The sequence below is a fragment of the Coturnix japonica genome, chromosome 2 (assembly GCF_001577835.2).
Source record: "Coturnix japonica isolate 7356 chromosome 2, Coturnix japonica 2.1, whole genome shotgun sequence".
NCBI lineage: Eukaryota > Metazoa > Chordata > Aves > Galliformes > Phasianidae > Coturnix > Coturnix japonica.
This window is the reverse complement of record NC_029517.1, coordinates 92,482,588-92,505,718: the sequence shown is the minus strand read 5'-3', so window position 1 is coordinate 92,505,718 and position 23,131 is coordinate 92,482,588. Positions and strand designations below refer to the sequence as shown.

Genomic DNA, 23,131 nt, shown 5'->3' with positions numbered 1-23,131 from the left:
TCAGAAACAGACCAAAGCAGTTAAAATATTTTGATGCCTATACACTCTGTAACATTAGGTTTCAATGACCTCAAGAATCACCACTTTCACTCTATGTTACATTTTACAACTTAAAGTACAGCAGTATTATCACATTAACAAAGTAGTTAAACACATACTTAGGTTAATTCTTATGCAGCAGAAGACATAAAACCCACTGACTATTAAATACCATCTCAGAACACTTTGGAAAGTAATGAACTGTAAGAATCATCCTTAAGGCTAAAATTAGCCATATCCCCTTAAGACGTGTTCCAGCTCAGATGGTAGGGAAGCAAATAAGACTGCACAGGTCCTCATATCCACACTGTCCTTGCACAAAGCCCTCTTATAATTTGATGTACCAGAACTTGCTCAAATATGCTGTTAAACAACACAACGAACACATGCTAACAAATAACAATGCCTGTTAAAAAAAATAATCACATTGTTGCTTTTGAAAACCTACAGACAACAGCTGATGCTTTTACTTCAGTTTCAAACTTCTGCTACTCTGCAACCCTCTGAATTGCAGTAGAGACAAAAAGAACAGCCTAGAAACAGGAATATATAAAGGGAAATATCTCCCTCTTCAGAAGTAGCCCAATTGCAGGGATTTTCATGTCTTAGAATGAAAGAATCACAGACTCTTGAAAAGACTAAAAATAAATTATCTATAAAGAAACTCAGAGCATATGTTTCAAGGAAACATCTGTCTGTAATTGATTGCAGTTTATCACATTCCCCCAACTCTTTCTTCCACAAGTGAACGCAAGAAAATCAGCTGAGATTCTCAACAGAATCACTTGGACATCTTACATCCTCTAAATGGGCTCATGACCCAATTTTAATTCCTTACATTCATATCCTGTGTCTGCCACTAGTCATTTTCTGCTTCAGTTTCTCCCGGAAATAAATGGCAGCACATCATTAAAGTTTCCCTATAATTACTATGGGTTTTTAGTGAATCTCTTGGAAGACAATCTATGAGAAAATTCTCCTCAGAGTAATGTGGAATCTTTGGGTACCATGGAAATTCAAAACCTTTGCAGAAAAAGGAAGAAAAAAAAAATAAGAAGAAGAAGAAAAAAGAAAGAATTAATTAATTAAAAAAAGAAAGAAAGAAAGATTAAAAAATTACCCTTTGTCATGGCAGCAGAGCTTTTAAAAGAACTCTGCTACCTTTGACCACTATTCCACAAATGCCTGAGCGTACAACCCAAGCCTGGAAAGTACCCAATAGGAATTAAATTTGAAATATAGGAGCCAACATGTTCTTTGCGTGGCTGCATGAGTTATTTTAGGACTTCTCAAAGCTAATCCAAAGTTGAAATATGGATACTCTACAGAGTCATTCACTTAAATATTCCTGGGTGTAAGTATGCCAAATCCAATACACAATCCAAGAACACTAGTTCTTCAATGTGCCTACCTTCCTGCTCATGTGCTGCATTAGTGTTGTATTCCCAGGTACCGTGTCAGTTCCAGAAGGGCACAAGAGCTCACCAAATATAGCTGCAGAAAAGCTTGCAGAATGCAAGTGACACTGACTCTATGAAACCATTCTTTTGGTAGCAAGTGGTTCCAGATATAGGGCCATATCACATGTTTCACTGTAATGAGATCACATCCATCAACCCGCAGAGATGGAGAAACCTTACTGCAAAATAATGCTCAACAGAACCACAGATACATGTGTCCTATGTAGGGGACACAATACTCAGCAGGCCCGAATACAAAACATTTTTCATTATAGGAAGAGTCTCACAACACAAAGACAAAAATTGCACAGGGGGCCAAGGCCAGAGTGATGAATTCACTCTTAGAGAACATATCCTACAGCACTGAGGACTCTCTCCCAAGCTTAACAGCCCATGTCAGCAATCCATGCCAGAATGAGAAAGTAGTACCAGACTCTAGTTTCCTCTGCCTTTTACCAGGTTTTAATAAATGGAAGCATTAAACCTTCATAACCACGCAGGCAAACAGAAATAGCATTAATTTCACTGGTCACTTTATTACTGCTTATAGCTTTACCAAGCTAGCAAAAGCAAAAACTATACAGAAGACTGAAAAGAAGTCAAACTGGTAAGATGTTGTTTCACCCAGCCACAGTCTGCAGAAGCTGTGAGCAAGAACAATTGTTCTCAAAGAAAGAGGAACCAAAAATGTTGTTCTGAGGTCCCACTACAAGACCATGAAGCTCAGACAAATAACAGAACACATTATTACTTACCTTACTCCACAAGAAGAGATTCTGGAATTGGCAACTACGGAAAGGAAACCATAACGCACACATACAAAAATTTAACTTTCCTGTAATTTCCTTCATATTGCTTGCTAAACTTCTGTACAAGTTGGCAGGTTCCCAAATTAATTAATTAATCAAAAGTAATCATACAAACATTCAACAGTTAGAACAAGTCACTAAGCCATTTACTACATTTCATGAAGTATCTCTGTGTTGAGAGCTACAACGATCTAGAATAACCATTAACCACATGGCATATTGCAAGTAATATACTTACCCTAACAATCTGTGTATGCTGACGCTCAACAGCAAGGTGTAGAGCAGTTTGCTGGTTAACATTCTGGATATCCAGGTTAGCATTGCCCTAGAAGATGTTCAAAGCGTTAGGCAGTTATTCCAGCAATTCATTAAAGCAAGGCAGTCAATTAAAGCCCACAATAAAACCCTTAATATGATTACTGTTTTGAAGATTTGAGAGCAAAAGTTATTAAGTACATCAAGCATTTGCTGTACAGATGTTTGAATCAGACAAGGTATCAGACTGTCCAAGTCCAACTCCATTATTAAGCCAATGTACTAATCTCAAAAGCAAGTCTGACCTCTACAGCTCCCCATATGGCACCCCATGATCCACATGAGGAAAGAACCCTACCTGATGCACCAAAAGTTCAGCCACCTCGACGTGATTGTTGAGAGCTGCCAGATGCAAGGCAGTGTAACCATCATCTTTCTTCTCATCAACAATCCATGGCCGTGGTAACTTGGACAGCAATACACGCATTGCACTAAAATAAGCAGAGATGGATAAATGCATTTGTGAGGTATTTGTTGAATAACAAAACAACAATAGTAAAACCAATATTCATTCTTGGAACTACAAAGCAGCAGTGAAGAAAACAAGCTTAAGCCTCTTTTTCAGAGGAGAAAAAGGAGAAAAAGTGAGTGAAACAGCTCCAAAGCCTAATAATTTCGCGTTCAGTTTCTTCCAGTTGAAGTATGCAAAGCAGCCAATCATCGAGCACTAAACAATAAAACCTCTAAAAACAAATGAAATAAATGCTGATACTCTTATGTGACTGTTAGTGGAATACAGGAAATAGCTGTAATAAAAAGTGGCCGAGTTTAAAACATTATGGCAACATTCAGTCTTCTACCACACTTCTCTATGTGATTACCAAGATACCAAGTGGAAGTGGATTTACTATTTTGCATTTTAAATTCTAGGGCACAGAAAAGCAATATGATTGCTGTAGTATTAAACTGAAACCCATTAAGTCCAAAGAATGCAGGATTGATTTGATCATCCCACATTCTCTAGGAAATACTTTCCTCAAGTTCACTTGTCTTCAAGTTGACACAAATGCTATTCACTCCTGAGTCCTCTTAACATAAGAGAATGAGTTTCCTATAAAGCAAACAAAAAGCTGTGGTTCTGGGGTTCTGCTCCCATGAGCAGACGTAAGAGATCATGAGGCAGACTAGGCACTCCTTCCTCCATGCTGCTAGGACCCCATCCTAACAGACTTTGACTTCTGAAGCATCTCCTCCCAATGCTGTTTCACACCCCCTTCACACCAGAACGATCACTTTTTTCCACCTGATCCCAAAGTAACCACAAGGAAGGCACTTCCAGGCTTCAGGGTCACACAGCTCCCGAGGACACTGATGACCACATAGAGCCCACTGCCCACCTGCTCTTCACTTACACAGGTGTATCAGAGAATTAAGTACTTAATTTATTGAGACAGGAGGTACCAAAACATTAGGAAATGTAGTGAAGTACAGGGATATCAGCTGCGCTGTAAGCATTTTTTATTTTGCAATGAAACGATGCCTATCCAAACCCCATATAAACACACTGCTAGTTAGAAACATGTCATCAGTTTCTGGCTGTCCCAGAGAGAGCAAGCCCAGAGCACTGTGTTTCATGTCACACCTAGCTGACAACTGCACAGTGTGCCTGGGCACACCATCAGCTCTTCAAAAAGCCAAGCTGATACAGAGAGTGCCTCAGGAGCATGTGAGGCCAAGAGCAACAGCAGCCCAGTCCTCTGTTTTCTCCACATGAAATCACAGCCCAAACTCTCTTTATTCTCTACTGCAAGGCTCAGTGCTCCTACAAGCCACAAAGCTCTGGAGTACCTACTGTGGATCACCTGAAAAGCACAAAAGAAATAACATGAAAACTCCTTATGATGGGAATAAAGAGGTAACATGACTACTGGGATTTACCTATAAAAGGTGGGGCAACAGAGGACCCAGAAGAAAAATGAGGTGAAGAAATTCTTACAGCTGCAACTACATCTTCAGGAACGCTGTGGCAAGGCACAACACTCACAGAAGCTGCTCTTTAAGTATAGCTGGCTTATTTCCAAAGCTCTGGTCACTGAGCAGTGAATAACCCTAACCACCTCTGATTGTGTTTTATCACAGAATCACAGAATTGTAGGGGTTGGAAGGGACCTCTAGAGATCATTGAGTCCAACCCCCCTGCCAAAGCAGGCACCCTACACCACGTCACACAGGTAGGCGTCCAGGCGGGTCTTGAATATCTCCAGAGAAGGAGACTCCACCACCTCCCTGGGCAGCCTGTTCCAGTGCTCCGTCACCCTCACTGTAAAGAAGTTCTTGCACATATTCGTGTGGAACTTCCTATCCTGAATAACAGACATGTATATTACACTTCTCCCAGTGAGCTGTTCGAGGGAGAGTAACTAACGCTCAGTTTCTTCTGCCTAGGCAAGTTAGAAACCACTTCTCTTTGATCCAGACTGCACCAAGTCAATACTATACAGCAGGATGGAAGCATGGTTTTGTGGACATGACACCTTAGAAATTAGCAAGATATTAATACGCCACAAATGGGAAACTCTTTTAAGTAAGAAGTTCAGTTCCTTCCCACCAGCAGAGAGGCAGCTTCTTTTAGTGCACAAAACTCTGTTCGTCACGTTGCAGGCTTTCCTGCTACTGCTGTTCTATTTATCAGAATTTTCTAGAGCTGCTGCCAAAACCTTGACAACTTGGCTAAGTGGCCATCATTCAGAACAGCGCTCACTGAAACCAGCATGCACTGTACCATAAAAAGTCATCTCAGTGAATTAATGTCGCATGCCAATTACACAGCAATTCCTAATTGACCGATACACAAACTATTAATGAGGAAGCTGAATTGCAATGCTCTGTTTTCAGGATCGTAACATAAGTGTGGTCCTGAAAACCTACTTTCATTTTCCATACAGAACACTACTGATTTAATTGTATTAAAAAGATTAAGGAATCAGCAAATCTAAGAGTAACTATGAAATCAGCCTCAGACCATAATAATCTACAATTTACTCAGCTGTTACAGATTACAGGGCTAACTGAATAGCTTCAAAGATTACTGATAAATGTTTAAAAGCCTTATTAAAACACCAAATTTGCACCATAGCTATGCTAACTACTATATTTGTTTTGTGACAGAAAAGATTTGTCACTAGCTGGTCTACAGTAGTGGTGTTGGAAGTAGATGTTCTCTAAAGTGCCTCCCCACCCAAGTCACTCTGTGACTGGCAGATGAGCAGGAAGCTGATAAAGATCTCAGGCCTTTTTCATTTGGATGATCTCGTTCAAGTTTAGTTTGAAATTTTGAACGTTTTTCCTTGTGTATTTCTCCTTACAGAATTTTTACAGCTGCTCACAACACTTTCAGACACAGTCTGAATTGTAGGCGGTCCCATGCAGAGCCAGGAATTGGACTCTATTATCCTCGTGGGTCCCTTCCCACTTGGGATGTTCTGTGGTTCTATGATTTTGCGTGCGTTGCCTTAGAATGCTGCATACAGTAAAGGTTGTATTTCTAAAACTTACAAGGTAAAAGGTACTTACAAGGAAGATGAAACTACCACACTGCTGCATAGAAAAGATTTGAGGCTTAATATTCTTACCTGCAAACTCATCCTTCTATCCTGTTTAAGAAAAACTAAGCAGAAGGTTCCGGTAGCACCAACTGCAATTTGACTGCATGCAGCATGATGACGGGGAAGGTTGGTTGCTGCATGTTTGTTTTGGTAGAGAACAGATATATATGTTGAAATAAAAAATGAGACTATGCATCTGCTTAAGCACGTTTAGCTTAAGTTGCTATCAAAAGACACTGCCCCACTTTCCCCTACTCTGCCAATGCAAGCATTATGTTGGCTGCATAGACAGTCACTGAAACAACCTGCCAGACTGCAGACTGGGTACACTCACTTTCAGTCAGATCATTGAGCTCAACCAGGTTACGCTGTGACTTCACAGCCACTGCGAGCAACAGGAACAAGGAAGCAATGGATCTGGAGCTGCAGGGAGGGCAGACTGCCCTTCCCAGGAGCAAAGCCTTAGTTCAGCACAAACTGATCAGGAAACCTTATCTCTAAGGGGTTGTAATAATGATTCGGTGCACTCTATTACAAGTTTCTCTTCTCTCCTGCCATTCTCCTCTCTCAGGTCAGCTTTCCAGTGTTAACAGTGCGACACGTCTTCCTCACACGTGATACTCCACATTAAACTGTGTCTTGTGCTCCCCAACCCACACGTTTTCCTCGACTCATCCCCAGCCCTGCTCAGCCAAACCTGTTCACCTGCTTCCTCTTCCATCTGCAGCAGTTAGTGGAACAGATTTAAAGACAGCTGCCACTGCAAAGCCATCTTTAAAAGCCACCTCTTTCAGCTGGATTATTTCTCGTGCAGTGTACTACCCTGGGAGCCAAAAGAAGTATTTGTACCAACACAGTGCAAGCAGCAGCACAGGAGCGGGACAGCGCTATTTTTGGCAGCGCTATGATCTGCAGAGCACGTCAGCACGCAGCTCCAGGCCAGGCAGCCTGCTGCTATGGCTCACAGCAGCTCAGACAGCTGTGCTCAGAGCGGGGAAGGGGCATCCCCAGAGCACATGATGCACAGAGCAGCACCTGGGAGCGGAGTTACTGAGTACCGCACAATCAGAGGTCAGCTCTTCATAACCATAGGATGGCTCTGTTAAGCATGTGTTTGAGCAAGCAGGCTCACTGCATTAGTAGAAATCATACACATCAATTCAGTCTTCAGAGCCCAACTTTGAAATCACAGTAACACAGTCTCGTGTGGGTTGGAGGGGACCTTAGAGATCATTGAGTCCAACTCCTGGGATTCGAGCCTCCTGTGTAGCAGAGCAGCACTTCTACCACTTGCAAAATCAACTGCAAACAAATGCAACTTCTACCAGAGAGCTCTGCTGCAACGGGAGCTACGGGACAAGTGAGTGTCCATGGATGGGGGGCAAAGACAGCACAAAGAGGGGAGGAAATGAGCAGACCATGATCCAACAGTGCCCCTTCAGGGCTCTGCCACCTCAGAGCGCTGAGCTTATACGGATGAGTAACTACCAACTACACGCATGCAGTTCAGAGTTGGACTGCTATATTTTCTTCCTTTCTCTCAGCCCTTTTCCCACAGAGCAGCATCGCCCACCTCACACTCCCATTTATTTTACAGCACGGGTTTCCTAGTTCAGCACGGAGCCCCGCAGTACTAATGAACCCCGCAGCGCTCTCTCCTCCCGCATCCCACCCCCCGGTCGGGGCGGGGATCGCGGCTGTCCCCCGGCAAGGAACTCCCCGTTCGCATGGGACCCGCAGGCCGCTCAATCGATAGGCGGAGCGCTGGAGAGCGCCCGGATCGACAATCGGCAGCTGGGAGGCTATTTTTTGCGAGGGTTGACTAAATATGGTCAGGGAAGAGCGAGGCGCGGGGGAGCCGGGCGGCCCGGCTGTGCGTGTTTCAAATGCTTAGCCGCCTATAAAGCCCGGCGGCGGGGCTGCGGGCCGCCAGCGGCAGTGCGGGCGGCGGGGCGCTGACCTCTGCGGACGGAAGGCACGAGGGCTCCGGCAGCGCAGCTCGGGCACGGCGAAGGAACCACCACTGCGGGGAGAGTGGAAGGGGGGGTAGGGGGTGGAGAGACGATCGCTGCCTTGATTTTGATTTTGAATTTTTCTGAAGACTCCCAACTTTTTTGGGGGGGGCTGTTTTTTATTTTTTGCCCGTGACTACTTTCATCTAAGCCCACCTTCTCATGGCTTGCCAGCACCCATCCTTGGACTCTTAGCTCCCAGCCCAGCAGCCGTGAGGTACCATCTCTCCACCACCACCACCCACCACCCCACCGCAGGCTGCAGGTGCCCCGCACCTCTCCGCAATCCGCAGGCCCAGCCCGAGGAGCTGGGCCCTGGCCGCACCGCTGCCAGCCTGCATGACCCTGAGCTCAGGTAACACACCGCCACGCCGCCTGCCGTGTTCTGCACGTTTAAGGATGCCTATGACTTTCTGCATGTGTGACTTATTTACTAGATGGGGTTTTTTTGGGGTATTTTTGGTTGTTTTTTTTTTTTTTTAAGTTGTGATTAATCCCTCTGCTCTGGGAGCAGCTTGGTTTGAGTGTGGTGGAGTATCACGCATTGGTGGTGTAAAGAGCAGGCAGAAAAGGAAACGACATGAGTCCAAAATTCCTAGCAGGAAAGCCCAACTTGTCAGACAGGCAGGATTCTCAACTTAGATACCGCAATGCCATTAACTACTCAGCAAACAGCGAGCGTTAGTTTCACTCATACATTCCTGCTTTCCTATGCAAACCACAACTAAAGGACTACCAACCACACAGAAAGCCACCAGCAGGGCTGGGCAGAGCTCTGAAGCTACACAGAGCACAGAGGTGCTTTATCTTGGCTGCACAAGGGAACAACCTACTTACAGCACTAGGATGCTGCTGCATTGCTGCTCTCAGTGCTGCGCCGGCTCCTGCCACACGCTGATTTGCTCTCTGCCAGCTGCACTAGGACTCTCATGAACTGCAGAAATCCATATTACCTCTGCTCTTGGCTTGCCTTACCACACTTACTAACTGTCACGCCATTTAGCTTCTAACACAGAAAAAAGATAACTTACTCCTCACAATAACCCCTGTGAATCGCTGAACCACAAATTCAGCAGCCCCAAGCTGTCTGACAACTCTGTGGAGCCAAACCCCTGCAATACACCTCATGTTTAACTTCCATTTCAGACCTAACAGAGTCTGATGAAGCAGTTTGGCTGGGGTTGTTGGGCTTTTAGATTTCCTAATATTTAAAGCATAAACAGCATTTTGGCTGAAGCAGGTGAGTGCCAATTTAGGGGGAAAAAAAGAAAACACCAACCCTGCTGTGTAGAAGTGTTGGAATAGGAATTAGCTGTCACATGTGACCTTGGGCCTGACAATCCAAACCCTGTCGCAGCAGTTAGAGATTGTTTGCTGAACTCCATGCCATTATGCCTGTGATAAGCAGGATCACCACTGGTATGCGCATCCACTTTTTAAGACTGCTCTCAACTACAGCAGAAACCTGCAATGAGTTTGCAGAACACCGGGTGTACGAAGCAGGGACGTGGGGTTGGGGGGGGGTAAGCAAGTTTCTAACTGCTGTATTGGATGAGCTTGTGGTTCCCTCCAGGTTCCTACATGAAGCACGTACATGGAAGTATGCCTGAAGACCTCAGAGAAAGCTGCCATTTTTGCACTGGAATACAACTCTGAATCTCAAGAACACATCCTGCAACATTACCAGTGATTCAAGGCTCCGTTCAACCCTGGTCACTCAGAACAGCAAGCAGCTGCAGAAGCCTGGATAAGCACTTCTCATGTCAGTGCCATCAGAGTAATGAACTATAACAGGCTTTAAGCCACCGTACAGGTAAATTGCATTGCTAAGTTCAGTTAGATTAATAAGATGGGTTTTTCTATCATCAGTTAATTGTAACGTTGTACTCCCAAAGAAATCTCAGCCTCCAATTTTACTTAATGAAAGAAACAGTAAGCAGCAAAGGGCTTTTCAGGTTCACCTGACAGGTAGCAGAGCAACTCTACAGGTACCTGCTCAGAGCACATACTTCTTTATGTACCCATATGAACATACAATGCTATGGAATGTAAAGAAGTATGTATTTTTGGCAGGCACAGAACGACCAGTAAGAGGAAACTAACAGCTGTTGGGAAGAGCGTGCTTCCCCACTATTTGAATGACATTCAAGTGACAAGTTAACTGGCTAAGGGTCAGCCAGCACTGCCTAAATAACATATACTTATTAGTAACAACTCACAAAGCATTAAATTAAGGGACTATATACGTGGGCTGAGAAAGTTTTTCTTGGATTACTAACAGAACATCAGCTGTAATCACAAAACCCACAGTGAGGCTGGGAACAAATAGTTCAACGTGCTAATTCCAATCAGCAAAAGTTATCATTACAGTACACTTCATACAGCAGATCTAAACAAACTTTAAAAGCCCAATTACCAAAACAGATCTCATTTAACCAAGCCATTGTTTTACTGATGGCAGCAAGTTCTGTGCACCTACAATGGCACCTTTTCAATTCGCATCTACTATGGAATATTTAACAACTTACAGAGTGCAACTAGGACAACAAGCAGAAAGAGATGAGAAATTAAGGCTGTGATTTAGAGAAAAGGATATACAGAAGTATATTAAGTGCAATGACATCTACCATTTAGTATATAACATTTAGGTTAGAATTTTCTCCAAATCAGCATTTACTGTGTTCACTGAGCTCTTTGGTACAAACTGCTGTGTCTGGTTTATGCACAGAAAGTGACAATACAGAGATTTCTAGGCCCCAGTTGCTAGTCAGCAGATTAAAGCTATTGACAGATTCCTAAAGGGAAACACGAATGGCAAATAATACTTACCTAAGTTACCTTACACGTCATTTTCAAATTAACTGCATTGACTTTAAATCTGGATTTAAGAAAACTGGCCATGCAAACATCTTGAATCACCTCAAAAATTTTAAGACCTACTCTATAAAAAAAGTCCCACAAGTTTCAAGTTCTAAAAGCAGGATTAATTAAAGTAAGCGAATACATACCATCCCTAAGCTAAGGGGCTCAATGCTAAATTCAGAAATAGGGGAAAATCTGAGGAATACTCTCAGCTCACCAGTACAGCAATTCTATTCATAAAGCAGCCTTCTAAGAGCAGTTAGATGATACATTCATGAGAAGCAGGCACATTTGGCCCAGATTAAGAATTCTAACTCTATCCATGTGCTTATTAAAATGTCTGGGGGAAAAAACAAACAAACAAACAAACCAAAACCACAAAGCAACAAACCAAGTTTAGATTGAGAACCTTTTTTAAAGTACTCGAATAATTCTCAAATCGCTGTTATACATAGCCTGCTATTTTTATTACCTGAAACTATGGAATAACGCACAGAAGAAAGAACGTTCTCTAATCAGAACCGTTTATGCTAAAGTGAAATGCTAACATCACTTAAAAAGCTGTTTCTCTTAGAAGCAGATATTGTGGCATAGAGACAATGGCATCTCTAAATCCCAATTAAAATCTACTTTATAGCGGGAAACAAACCACAGTGGCTATTCTCAACTGTGATGCTACTGAACTCGATCACACTCACAGAAGTAGTCTGGTATTACCACCAGCTTTACAGAGAGGTTAATTGCTAAGCATCCAGTTGTTCTACTGAAGAGTTCCTGTCCTATGTGCTAATTGATTTGGCCTCTGCTCTATGCTCAAACTTTTTAACATCTCGAATGTATTTAGAGAGGTTTTTGGTAACAAGTCATCATGTCGAGTTCTTTCTCCTCTGCTTTGTGTAACATTACAGCTCTGTTCCGAAACAAAATGACAGTTCTGAGTGACACAGAAGTTAAAATTATACCTTGACACTGCTTCCTGCTAGTTCATGTTAGCGTAGCTCTAAGAATACATACCCAGTCACTCTGAAATGTCACATCCATCAGTTAGATCAGCTGTTCGGTTTTTAACTGAGCACACGTTGAACTTTGGGCATCTGCTGACACAGTTGCAACTCAAACATTTCAACTGTGTGACTGACAGGGATAACAGATGCTGACATTATCAAATGCTACACGGCTTTTTTTCCATGGCCGTTTTTTGTCCCGATATGGCCAGTACATGCAACTGTATTACCATCCAAAAGCACACTTGAGCAGCTGTATCTGTAAAACAGTTCTGTATAACTGGTAAAAATAGAAACTCATTTTATAACCATCTTTAATGCTGAAGTCCAAGTGACACACCTGCTATGTTTCTATTAGCATGCATGCTGTTGGGAATATATTTACATAAATCTTCTCACCAGTATCAGACCTTGCAGCACAGATGCAGACTATACTTGACACAGTCATTAGTAGTGAATGGCTTCAACTAACTTTTGTCTACCATTTCCCACTGCAGTCAAAGCTCATTAAAAAAAAAAAAAAAAAAAAGAAAAAGAAAACACCACCGAAGTCAGCACACGACATATAAAAAGCTGTGGTAGCATGTGCAAATGTATTAAAGGAGTTTTGGTTTAGGAGGAAAAAAAGCCAAACCAAACAGATTAAATCCCAGATCATTTTAAAAACTGCATTTTTCCTGATATATAACGTTTACATATACAAACAAGTAGGGGAAAAAAAATTATCTGTCTTGCTATATTATGTAATCATTCCTAAAAAGTTAATACTAACCAGAGATATAGTGATGGAATTGAAAGCACTTGACATTTACACTTGTGCTAACCAAGTACAGCACTAAAGCAGCTGCAGAGGGTAACCTGCCAGAAAACCAAGGGGGTAGGGAGGTGGCAAAATGAAACCTTCTCTCCAGTAAATGCTTAACACTGGGAGGCAAAGGAGCCTGACATGAGTACAACCTGAAGTACACCGTTTCTGCTCACTGCTCTAGAATTTCACTATTGCAGATCAAAAAGAGTTTAAACTGTGAGTAGAATTTGAGCTGAGTCTCAAAGAAATAGGCAAGGAAAACACAAGGTTGTATGTGTGAGGCCTCACTGGTACATCTCTCTCCATTTTGCCACTTCAAAATTAAAGAATTTACATTTGCAATGACTGGAAACAAAACACGTAACACAGGAGGAAGCCACGTGTTCTTTGTGAATGCTCCACGTATGCTAAGGGGTCTTAAAAATACATTATTAAATTATAACCTTCCTGCACTCCAATGCTTTGCTAAAGCTGGTAAAATGGAACCAAATCACCTCTTCAATGGATTTGGTCCCCTTCAACCAGCTGTAGCTATGCATTGATCACTACAGGATTTTTATTTATTCATTTTAACATATTTAAAGCTAGACAGTAAGCCAGAATTATATTATTATACAATATATTAATTATATATATAATACATAATTATTCAGTCCTTTGCAGAGAGGGTTAATTTTGTTCCAGGCACTTATAAGACTGAAAGTAACAAGAATTACAGTGAATTCAGTATTTCAAAAATCCCAAGGTTGCACCTGTAAATAAACAGCTTTAGTGTTTTAATATCATGTCTATATCCATTGCAAACTGATCTTACAGCATTTTTGAAGATAGGCAAACAGTGAAATAAACACATTTTCCAATGACTGACTGTCTCCTGTATTTTTTCTCAAGTCTGCTGCGCTCTTAACAGAACTGACTCCCCTCCCCCCCAAAAAAGCATCAAAAATGAACAGTATTTGCAATAGCACATCTAGTGTCTGGACATCTCTGTTATCCCTCATTTTCCTTTGTCCCCTTCTCTCATTTAAAAAGAAAACAACAAATTGCACAAGAAACACCCCAGGGTAGAAACTGTATTTGCTGCCTTGTATGCTATCTGGGCATATTATTTACTATTTAAAGATAAATTTGTCACTGACCTCAGCAGCTACGGTCTAATGTGCTACCTAATTATAGGTCTGCCCATGGAGATTATATTGCTGCTCAACACCAATCTGAACAAAAGTCTTCCAAAGCATTTTCTGACATAATACTTCAGTAAACTCTTAATTTTTTTTTTTAATTTTGAAGCATTCAGCTCCTATCTACATTACCCAAAGAGCAACTATGGAAGCAAAGACTGCTTTTACTATTTCATAGAATTATTTTATAACTCTTTGATTATTCCAGACCTCGTCTCTTTGAGGACTTGCATGATCAAACACCACAAATTCCTGAGATACTAAGAACAGCTGAAATCCTAACTCTCACAGAACACGGCAGTTAAACTCCATTACCAACCAGTTCAAACCATCTGCACAGTTATAAAGAAGGACAGATGTATGAAAAAAAATAATATAAAACCATGAGGGGAAAAAAATGCAATTCCATTTTGAAACACTATTTCCCATTTACTAGCTTATGAACACAGACATGACAAACTGCTTGCTATCGAACAACAGGGTAAAGCTGCATCTTACCCCAATATTTTTTTAACCTAAAATCTAGCAGAATGGTCTGAGGAACTGGTAGTACATGTGTGCCAAGAGAAGTCAGCTCCAAAAGCAGCCTTTATTTAGGATGCTGACTGCAGTGTGAATAGCTCTCTTCACAAGATACAATGCAAATCTCCATCTAACTGGGGCAATGGATACATAATACACCCACACTTTTACAGTCTCATCTTCAGATGAAAAACTCAAAGTCACAGGTACATAAATAGTTCAAACATCAGCAGAAGTTGAAAAGGTGGGAAACAGAACTGATCTGTACAGTATATTGCAATTTTATTCTGAAAAATCTCATTAACACTGAAGAGACAACTGCCGAGCGTAAAGGTTCACGGTACTGTTAATAAAAACAAAACACTCATATAACAATTATTTATATATTTATATATTTGACCTTAAGGGGAGTCTAGTGCAGTCTATTCCATATAAGGCACCATAGCCTCAAGCCACACAAACTCCAGCTTAGAAAGCTTAGATGAGGAAATACAAGTAAGTGCTTAAGCAAGGCTTCAAGCAGAATGTATTACGTACTGCTTGTGATCCAAAACAGTTACAAGGTAAAATTCAGAGTATTACTATTAACAGCACTTGAAATTGTTTGTGCTCAGTGTATTTAACAGATTAGTACTATCGTTCTATAGCAGATTAGAAAGGAGTCAAATATAAAAAAGCCACCTGTTTTCATGCAGAAAGAGGCCAGTGGCAGAACTACAGATCAACATAATGAGATCAATGAAAATCATTCAGGTCTAAAGGAAAGCAGAACTCAACTCTCAAATGAATCAAATAACTTGGGTCTGGAGGTGTGGTACAAAAGAAATCTTCAAAATCTTTTCATTCCCATTAACTTCTTCCCATGCCGATGTGTGAAATGCCTAATTCTAAAAAAAAGAAACTGCCAACTTTCATTGTAGAACAAAAGATTCTTGCTTTCTACCTGCTTCAGAGGTACTCGAGCACAGCTGCAACCAGCAAGAAGATTTCTACTTTCTGCTTTATACAGCAAACCTCTTCAGATATTAGTCAAAACATATACAGGAAAACCTATCACAGAATCACAAAATGACCTGGGTTGGAAGGGACCCCAAGGATCATGTAGTTCCAACCCCCCTGCCTGGCAGGGCCACCAAACATACACATTTACTAGATCAGGTTGCCCAGGGCCCCGTCCAACCTGGTCTTGAACACCTCCAAGGACGGGGCATCCACAACCTCCCTGGGCAGCCTGTTCCAGGGCCTAACCACTCTCCTACACAAGGTTCAAATAACTAACATTGGAAATAATTTTATTCTTTAAGTAAAATCTTTCAGAAAGAAGAAAGGATTCTGGGAAAATCTGTACTATGCCTCACGTTCTGCCAGCTGTCAAACCAAACTACACCAAGCTCCAATTTTGATCTCTCTGTCACAGAAAAATCTTGTAGCTCCTAAAACATCCACCACGTCCCTACAAAGAGCTCTTTTTCCACACACCTTCCTTGCATTTCATATCAAGATCGTTTTTCACACAAACCAACTGTGACAACAGCCTTGTGAAAGCAACACAGAAAATTAAAAAGAATCCAATCCAGGTAACTGGAGACTGCACACAGTATTCCTGGTTAACGCCATTAATGTAAATATGGAGAGTTCACGTTAAATGAATAAGTTGCCAGGTTGTGAAACAACTGTCTTCGAATGCCAAAAACATGCTCCTTTCACCATATTCTCAAAATGTTCCCTTACAGACCTACTACAGGCACCATAGAATGCAGTAAATACAGTTATTATTCCCATTAACACTCCCAACCACAGCTTTCAGCTTATCAAGTGATTCCATTCATTTTACATATGTAAATGCTCATATTTACTTTTTGACTATCAGCCTTGATAGCTACATGCTAAGACACTCACCCATATTATTCCCATATTCAACATACACCCTTATTCGTCCAGCTTCACTCAACTGAAAAGCAGCAGAATTTAGCAAGCAAACTCTTCATGCAAAGGTACAATTCTCCACCACACAATATCACCAAAGTCCTGTTACAATAACAGCCTTCAAGAAAATCAGTTTATCCAATACCACAATAAGCAACCAGCAAGTCCTCCCATCAAGCTCTACTGACGCAACTGTTTTTTCTGAAAACTATCTTAACTGAGGATTGAACACAGATGCACAGTGTGCAACTAGCACAAAAACTATGCCTTAAATTTAACTTCTTCAGAATGACCTGTTACATAAAGAGGAAATTCTTCCTATCTATGCTTTTGGGGAAACAAAATTACATGTTCCTTTTAACAAAGGCAATTGAACCCAACAATCCTATCACTTTATACCCACACAGTATCTTTAGAAATCACTCAGGTGTTCCTAAAAACTCCACTCCCTTCCCCAGCTCCAACATTCAAGACGAATAGAAGCATTTTTACAAATGCTTCACTTCTCACTTCTAAAAGCCTATTTGAAAACTTACACAGACATCTGGAGTTGCTTCAACACAACACTGAATGCAGCAGATTAGTGGATTCATTCTAATTGTGGCTACTCTCTATTAGAAACAATTCCTTCCTGAACAATATAAAAACCTCAAGAAACACAGTTGTAAGTAGGCTCAAGGACCTTTCACAAGAATACCACATTCCTATGCACTTATCTTCCTTTCACAAATGAGAAAATATTCTTTAAAAACAAACCGTTACCTTGGGTTTCCTCTTAGTGCAGCATGGTGAAGAGCATTAAAGCCATTGTTGTTGGTGATAGTAACATCTGCACCAGCTTCTAGCAATACAGCCAGGATGTCATCACGCTTTTTACTTATCGCATCATGGAGCGGAGTGTCACCTTCAGAATCCTGAAACCAGAAACAGCTTACATCAGTTTCTGTATGAATCCACATTAAGAAGTAACATGTAAATATCACTAGGAAAAATGGACTACACAAAACAGATCTTCGTTTCTAGAAGTGTGTCTATATTGCAGAGTTCAGAGCACGGTGCTTTTGCTCTTGTTCTGGTTTTGCAAACACTAACAGATAATCCCTCCCTGGGCTCCATGTTTTCTATGTTTCCTCAGCTACCAGAACTCCAAACCAGAGTTTAAATATGCCTTGCATTTGACAATACTGAACGTACTGGTATAGATATAATCTTCTGTATCTCACATCTGGATTAATGAGATGCCCAAATTAACATTTCTGACTAACAGAAGGTCAGCAACAAGAATGCAACAGAGATGAGCCAGGCAGGGAATTCTGAGTGATGATGGTGAAGACTGAGTTAGTAATTAACCATGTAAAAAATAGTGCCAAAAAGTGGTATGAAATAAAAGCTTCAAGAGAACCAAAAATAAAATGCAGACCAAGTAATGAATTTAGGCACATCTGTCATTTTAACTGAAGCGCATCATTTTCCATAAAGCAAAGGCCAATGTCACAAGCAATATTAAGCTTTTAAACTTCTTATAGCTCATTCTGGATTACATTACACAAGGAAAATGAGAATATTTCTGTGATTTCATTGCATAATTAAATTGAAGGCAAATCATTTATATTTTTAGCTTGTCATTTTATTCTTCAAATATCCCAAATAAGGGGAAATACTACTTATTCCTAAAAGTGGTTCGTACATTACTTATTCAAGAACCCAAATGGTTGGGCTAAAAAGGAACGTCCTGTGATTAACAGTGAGAAAACACATCCATTTATGCTTATTTGCTGCTATCTAAAGCAAACTCTCCAGATTTATGCTTCCAGTAAAATTTTAACACCATATAAGTCAGGAAGACTTTTGTCACTGACTCAGCTACTAACTGATAAACACACAAACTGAACATTTTAGCAATAGGTTGTAATATGAAAACAAATCCTTCGCATTTTTATCGTGAGAATCACAAATTGACAAACAAAAAATGTCAAAGGAAACACTTGAGCCAGTTTGCTAGAATTCAACTATGTAGCTTTTATCCAATCTAATTGATCGCATTTGCTGAATTTACTGCTTACAAATTAACACGCTTCTGTTTACACAGAGAATGGGCTTAAGTAGAAGAGTGATGGGCACTTAAATTCCAGTCGTGCCTAATCTGACTACCCTGTGCTCTTATCCACCAAGTCAGTCACCTACTCACATTTGCTTGTTAGTGTTCAGACCTGCAAGATCTTAAAGTTCACTATGTTCAATGACTTTTATTTTCCAGGTAGAGATCCACAGCACCATTCCACAGAAATTGTCAAACCAAATGCATTTCTGTTATTTCAAGTCAGAGATATTCATTTTGGCCACCCACAGATCATTGTATGATGCACATTATCACCCTTAACTAAACTCAAGACAAAAGTTCATGCATAATACAGATGCTTATTTGACAGCAGATTTCTCCTCTGCCTTCTCAACAGTAGGTTCCACTCATATGTCACAGCTTCCACCATATTCATTAAAGGTAAAACTGCCTGTGTAATTATGGAACTTAGAGCCCCATATATCATGACCTTTTAGATAAAAGTCTGAGCTTTAAAAGAGAATCTGGTTAAATAGTTGTATCAATGATAGGTCAGTTCTGGGGGGGGAGGGGGGAAAGGGTTTCTTTCAATGAAATTTTCCACAGCATCAACAAGTAAAGAAAAACTCAAAGCTGCAAATAGCTGCAGATGAGATAAAGCAAGAATTTGGAGAAAAAATTATCACAGCTAACTACAGTCTGTGAAAATATCAATTAACATGAACATGCCTGAGTAAATCAGGTGCCTTTATCAAGATTTTTAGAAAACCAATCAATATAACAGCATTTCTATTACAGCTGGTCACATTAGGGTAGAAGATGGGAGAAATAACTTCACAAAGTCTGTTCCCTTCCATCCTATTTTCCGTAATTATTCTATTATCCATACACAGCATCCACACACTAGAACAGATTCACATTCAAGGTATTTAACATCCATGCTACCTGGAGACTAGGATGGCAGCCAAAGTCCAGTAAAGTCTTCACAACTTGAAGATGACCTTTGTTGACAGCAATATGAAGTGGAGTCTGCCTCCGTTTGTTGCGAGCATTCAGATCTGCGCTGCCTCGGTGCAAAACCTCTATCACAGCACCCTCATCGCCAAAGGCTGCATGATGGACAGCCCTGTCTCCATCTTTATCCTAAGGCAGAAACATTATTTTAACCTATATATTCTACACTTCATTTCAAGAAGAATTTAAACAGAACCATGAAAACTTCTTTGAAGAAAAAGAGGATATTTGAATGGAATTGAGGTTATTTACTAAACTAATAAAATAACTGATTGAACCACAAGGGATTAATAGAGAAGAAAGAATGTGTCAGTGTACAGAAGTATGTATTCTATTATATCTGATATTCAGTGCTACACCACTATCAACAAAAACAAACAAAAACACAATACATCATCCACCCTATAACTAAGGATAACCCGTTCTGTAATCCAGGACCTGTCAAATTCCAAATCATGGAAGAAGACCATTGAATTGTTCATATAATAAAGTGTCATGGCTTAACCCGTGACATAAAGCTAACATGTATTAGAGCTTATCATGTCGTAACTTTGAGTTCATAAATTGTTTCCGAAGGAAATCTGCAATTGAAGTTGAAATGAAATGCAAGTTTGAATTCTATGATGAATCTTTACAGCATTAACATTCTGATTAAATTCAGTTTGTCTCAGTTTAGATGAAAGTCACAGATTTTCTAGTTACGGTTGTTCTAACATTCATAAGAGAAGGCCATGCTGGCAAGGGCGTGGACATCATGATCTTTGTAAGCCCCATCCAACTCAGGATTATTCTAAGATACCTCCGAAAATATCAATCAAGTGATTTCAACATTAGCAAGAGTACACAAAAGCAAAAAGAAAATGGAAAACATAAGAGATTTCAGTGATATAGTAATTTCCATAAGCGAGCTGCTTGTCTAAACTTATATACACAGTGAGATATCACTGTGTCTCTTTTTAAGCTCATTATACTTTTTTTTTTAAGGTCACTGTAAAAAACAGTAACCTCAGGAACTAACTTGTACTGTGCAATTTCTACGTAGTAGCCTATTAATATACCTAGAAAAAGCTAGCAACTAATTAAGCATTTTTCCTAAGACAATATAAATCTAATTTTTTCAATATAAGAACAAAATACTAAAAGTGTTGCATTTCTATGCATGTCAATATTGTCAGTGCTGCTAATCCATTCATTTCAGTGCACTAGAAAGCTACTACATATTGTTACTATTTAATAACAGGCTTCTTAAGCTGTCAGTAACAATTTTTTTTTTCTGACAAAATAGAGGCTACTTGAATTCAGAATTAAGCTGAGGTAAGCACAGAGGAGGCGACACTGATGAATCTTCTTACCACTGTGATAACAGGAACACTAACAACTCTACCAGGTGATTTACAAGATGTCTTATCTCAAAGCTGCGTAGGTAACACTTTAACCTCCTTCTGCAATGAATCTAATCCTTCCTTACATCAAAGTATCAGTCCACAACTTAATGCTGCAGCTTGGATTCCATAGTAGAGATGGAAAGCAGCTCAGACTAGTTTATAACAGCTTACAACAGTGCACAGTGTGTACTGCAGCCAATATACTGCTTCTAAAATAAAGGTGTTTCACAGATGTTAGTCCACAGCAACAAAGTACTGAATCAAATTTGTCATTTTTGCCATTTAAGTAGAAAACTTCTACAAAGCAAAGGTGTACCAGTGAATATGAAAGTTATTTCAGTACCAAGGATTGTAACATTTCATCAGTGATATCAACACAGCATAACCAGCTTCTAAATACAAAGCAACACATCTTACACTGAACACAAAACACTTTGCCACATTCTAAGAAAAGCAATCTGTATAAAAAGCCCTATTCGTTTCTCTGCAGCCTGGTTACATACAATGAAAAAAGAAAGTAAATTTTTCTACACCCTTTATTACTCTGCTGTTTTAATAGCCGTCTACAGATCCAAAAAGCAAAAGCAGTTAACCTGTTATCAGTATAAAACACATTAGAAAGATTAGAAATACTTTGCAAGTAGTGCAAACTAAAATAAAACCAGAAGAATTCACAAATTATTGCAGGAAAGCAACTCCAATAGATATGATGTTCATGTATGTAGCTAAGTTTAAAACTTAAGGGTACAGAAAGCATATAACTGAAATATTTCATTTACCTCTGCTTCTACATCCACGTTCTGTTTCAGAAGCAACTTCAAAATGTCAACGTGGCCATTCTGACTAGCTGCTTGCATAGCTGTGTGTCCAGCACACTGTCCATTTACCTGGAAGCAATTAACACTTTGAAATAATTTGCAAGGTGCATATACCCCTATGAGACACTGCATACATACATCTCCTCCTAAGCCTACTCTATCTTACTGTTATAGCATTAGGTAGATTGGAGGAAAGAAGAAGCATTTATTTCACACATTAAGACCTTAATGATAGCTGGACTAAAAATATACATAGATTACCTTTGGGCTTCTGTAAAGGGAAGCTTTTGAAAAGAGGTCTCAATGACATCTGCTCTCCTCTTTAAGCTATACGTTACTTCATTTCCTAATTTACATCAACAACAAAAGTCAATCTGAACAAAACACACTTAGTATAATCTGGAGCTACGAACTGGCCCTCAGAAATGATGGGACATCAGTCCTTTTCCTACAAGAATACCTACTGTTGTAGTGAAGAAAAAAATCCGATTGTGATTCTGTAAGATTTTCCCTGAATTGTGTCCTTAAATATTTTCTGTTTAATTACATAGCAACGTGATTAAACAATTTGGGAAACACTATTTGAGAGAGTATATGAGGTGATCTACCTTATAAACATGGAAAAAAAACAACACAAAAGTCCACTCATTCAAACCTATCCTCCCTCCTTCTGTTTTCGAAAAACAAAAGGAATCTAAAGACCCTTCATTAACTGTGAGAGTAACTCTGTAAGACACAGGACTGAAAATATTTTTATTCACAGCAGACAGCATAACAAAACTTGCCCAGTGAAACAGGGAACTAAGCTGCATTTTCAGATACCCCTCTGCGATGTTCAAAGGGAAAACAAATGGGAGATGATGCACCAGAATAATGTGTATTACTCCTATGCAGGGCATGCTACTGATTGGCTAAGAATAACTAGCCTTATAGGACCCCTTGTTACTCACATCCACATCTGGTCTCTTTAGCAGATCTTCCACTTTAGCAACATCTCCATTGGCAGCAGCTTTAACTAATTCTTCATTGAGATCTCCAGATTCTTGGGTTTCAAATAATTTCTTCAATAGCTGGGACAGTCTCTCTACAATTATTAAACAAACCACAGTTAAGGCTATAATTCTAGCCACAAATGAACAGAAAAACAAAAAAAAAGCCTAAAAAGTCTAAAAGCCTACATAGAAGGATTTCTTGACATTAACGTGAATATGTGAAGGGGGAGGGGGGGAACAAAACAATTAGCTATGACAAAGAAGAAAAAAAAGACATTTCAGTACAACTTACTAATGAAACAATCAATAGAACATAAAATGTATATTGGATGATCATTCTGCCATCAGTATTAGATAAACACTAACACTTTAGGACAAGG

At 40.1% G+C, this 23,131-nt stretch overlaps 1 protein-coding gene and 1 long non-coding RNA gene across 4 annotated transcripts in view; one reads left to right on the top strand and one right to left on the bottom strand.

Moving 5' to 3' along the window:
• MIB1 (mindbomb E3 ubiquitin protein ligase 1) overlaps positions 1-23,131 on the bottom strand; it is a 64,506-nt gene that overhangs the window by 18,344 nt on the left and 23,031 nt on the right. For all 3 annotated transcript variants that reach the window (XM_015855418.2, XM_015855420.2, XM_015855417.2), the window contains exons 9-14: positions 22,710-22,843; positions 21,721-21,828; positions 19,488-19,685; positions 17,246-17,397; positions 2,922-3,054; positions 2,547-2,633 (exon numbers count right to left, since the gene is read on the bottom strand). In XM_015855418.2, the coding sequence (XP_015710904.1) occupies positions 2,547-2,633; positions 2,922-3,054; positions 17,246-17,397; positions 19,488-19,685; positions 21,721-21,828; positions 22,710-22,843 (812 nt within the window). The remainder of the gene's footprint in view (positions 1-2,546; positions 2,634-2,921; positions 3,055-17,245; positions 17,398-19,487; positions 19,686-21,720; positions 21,829-22,709; positions 22,844-23,131) is intronic.
• Positions 7,963-13,718, top strand: LOC107310088. The gene is made up of 2 exons (XR_001553475.2): positions 7,963-8,535; positions 9,754-13,718. It is a non-coding gene; the product is annotated as an uncharacterized LOC107310088 (long non-coding RNA).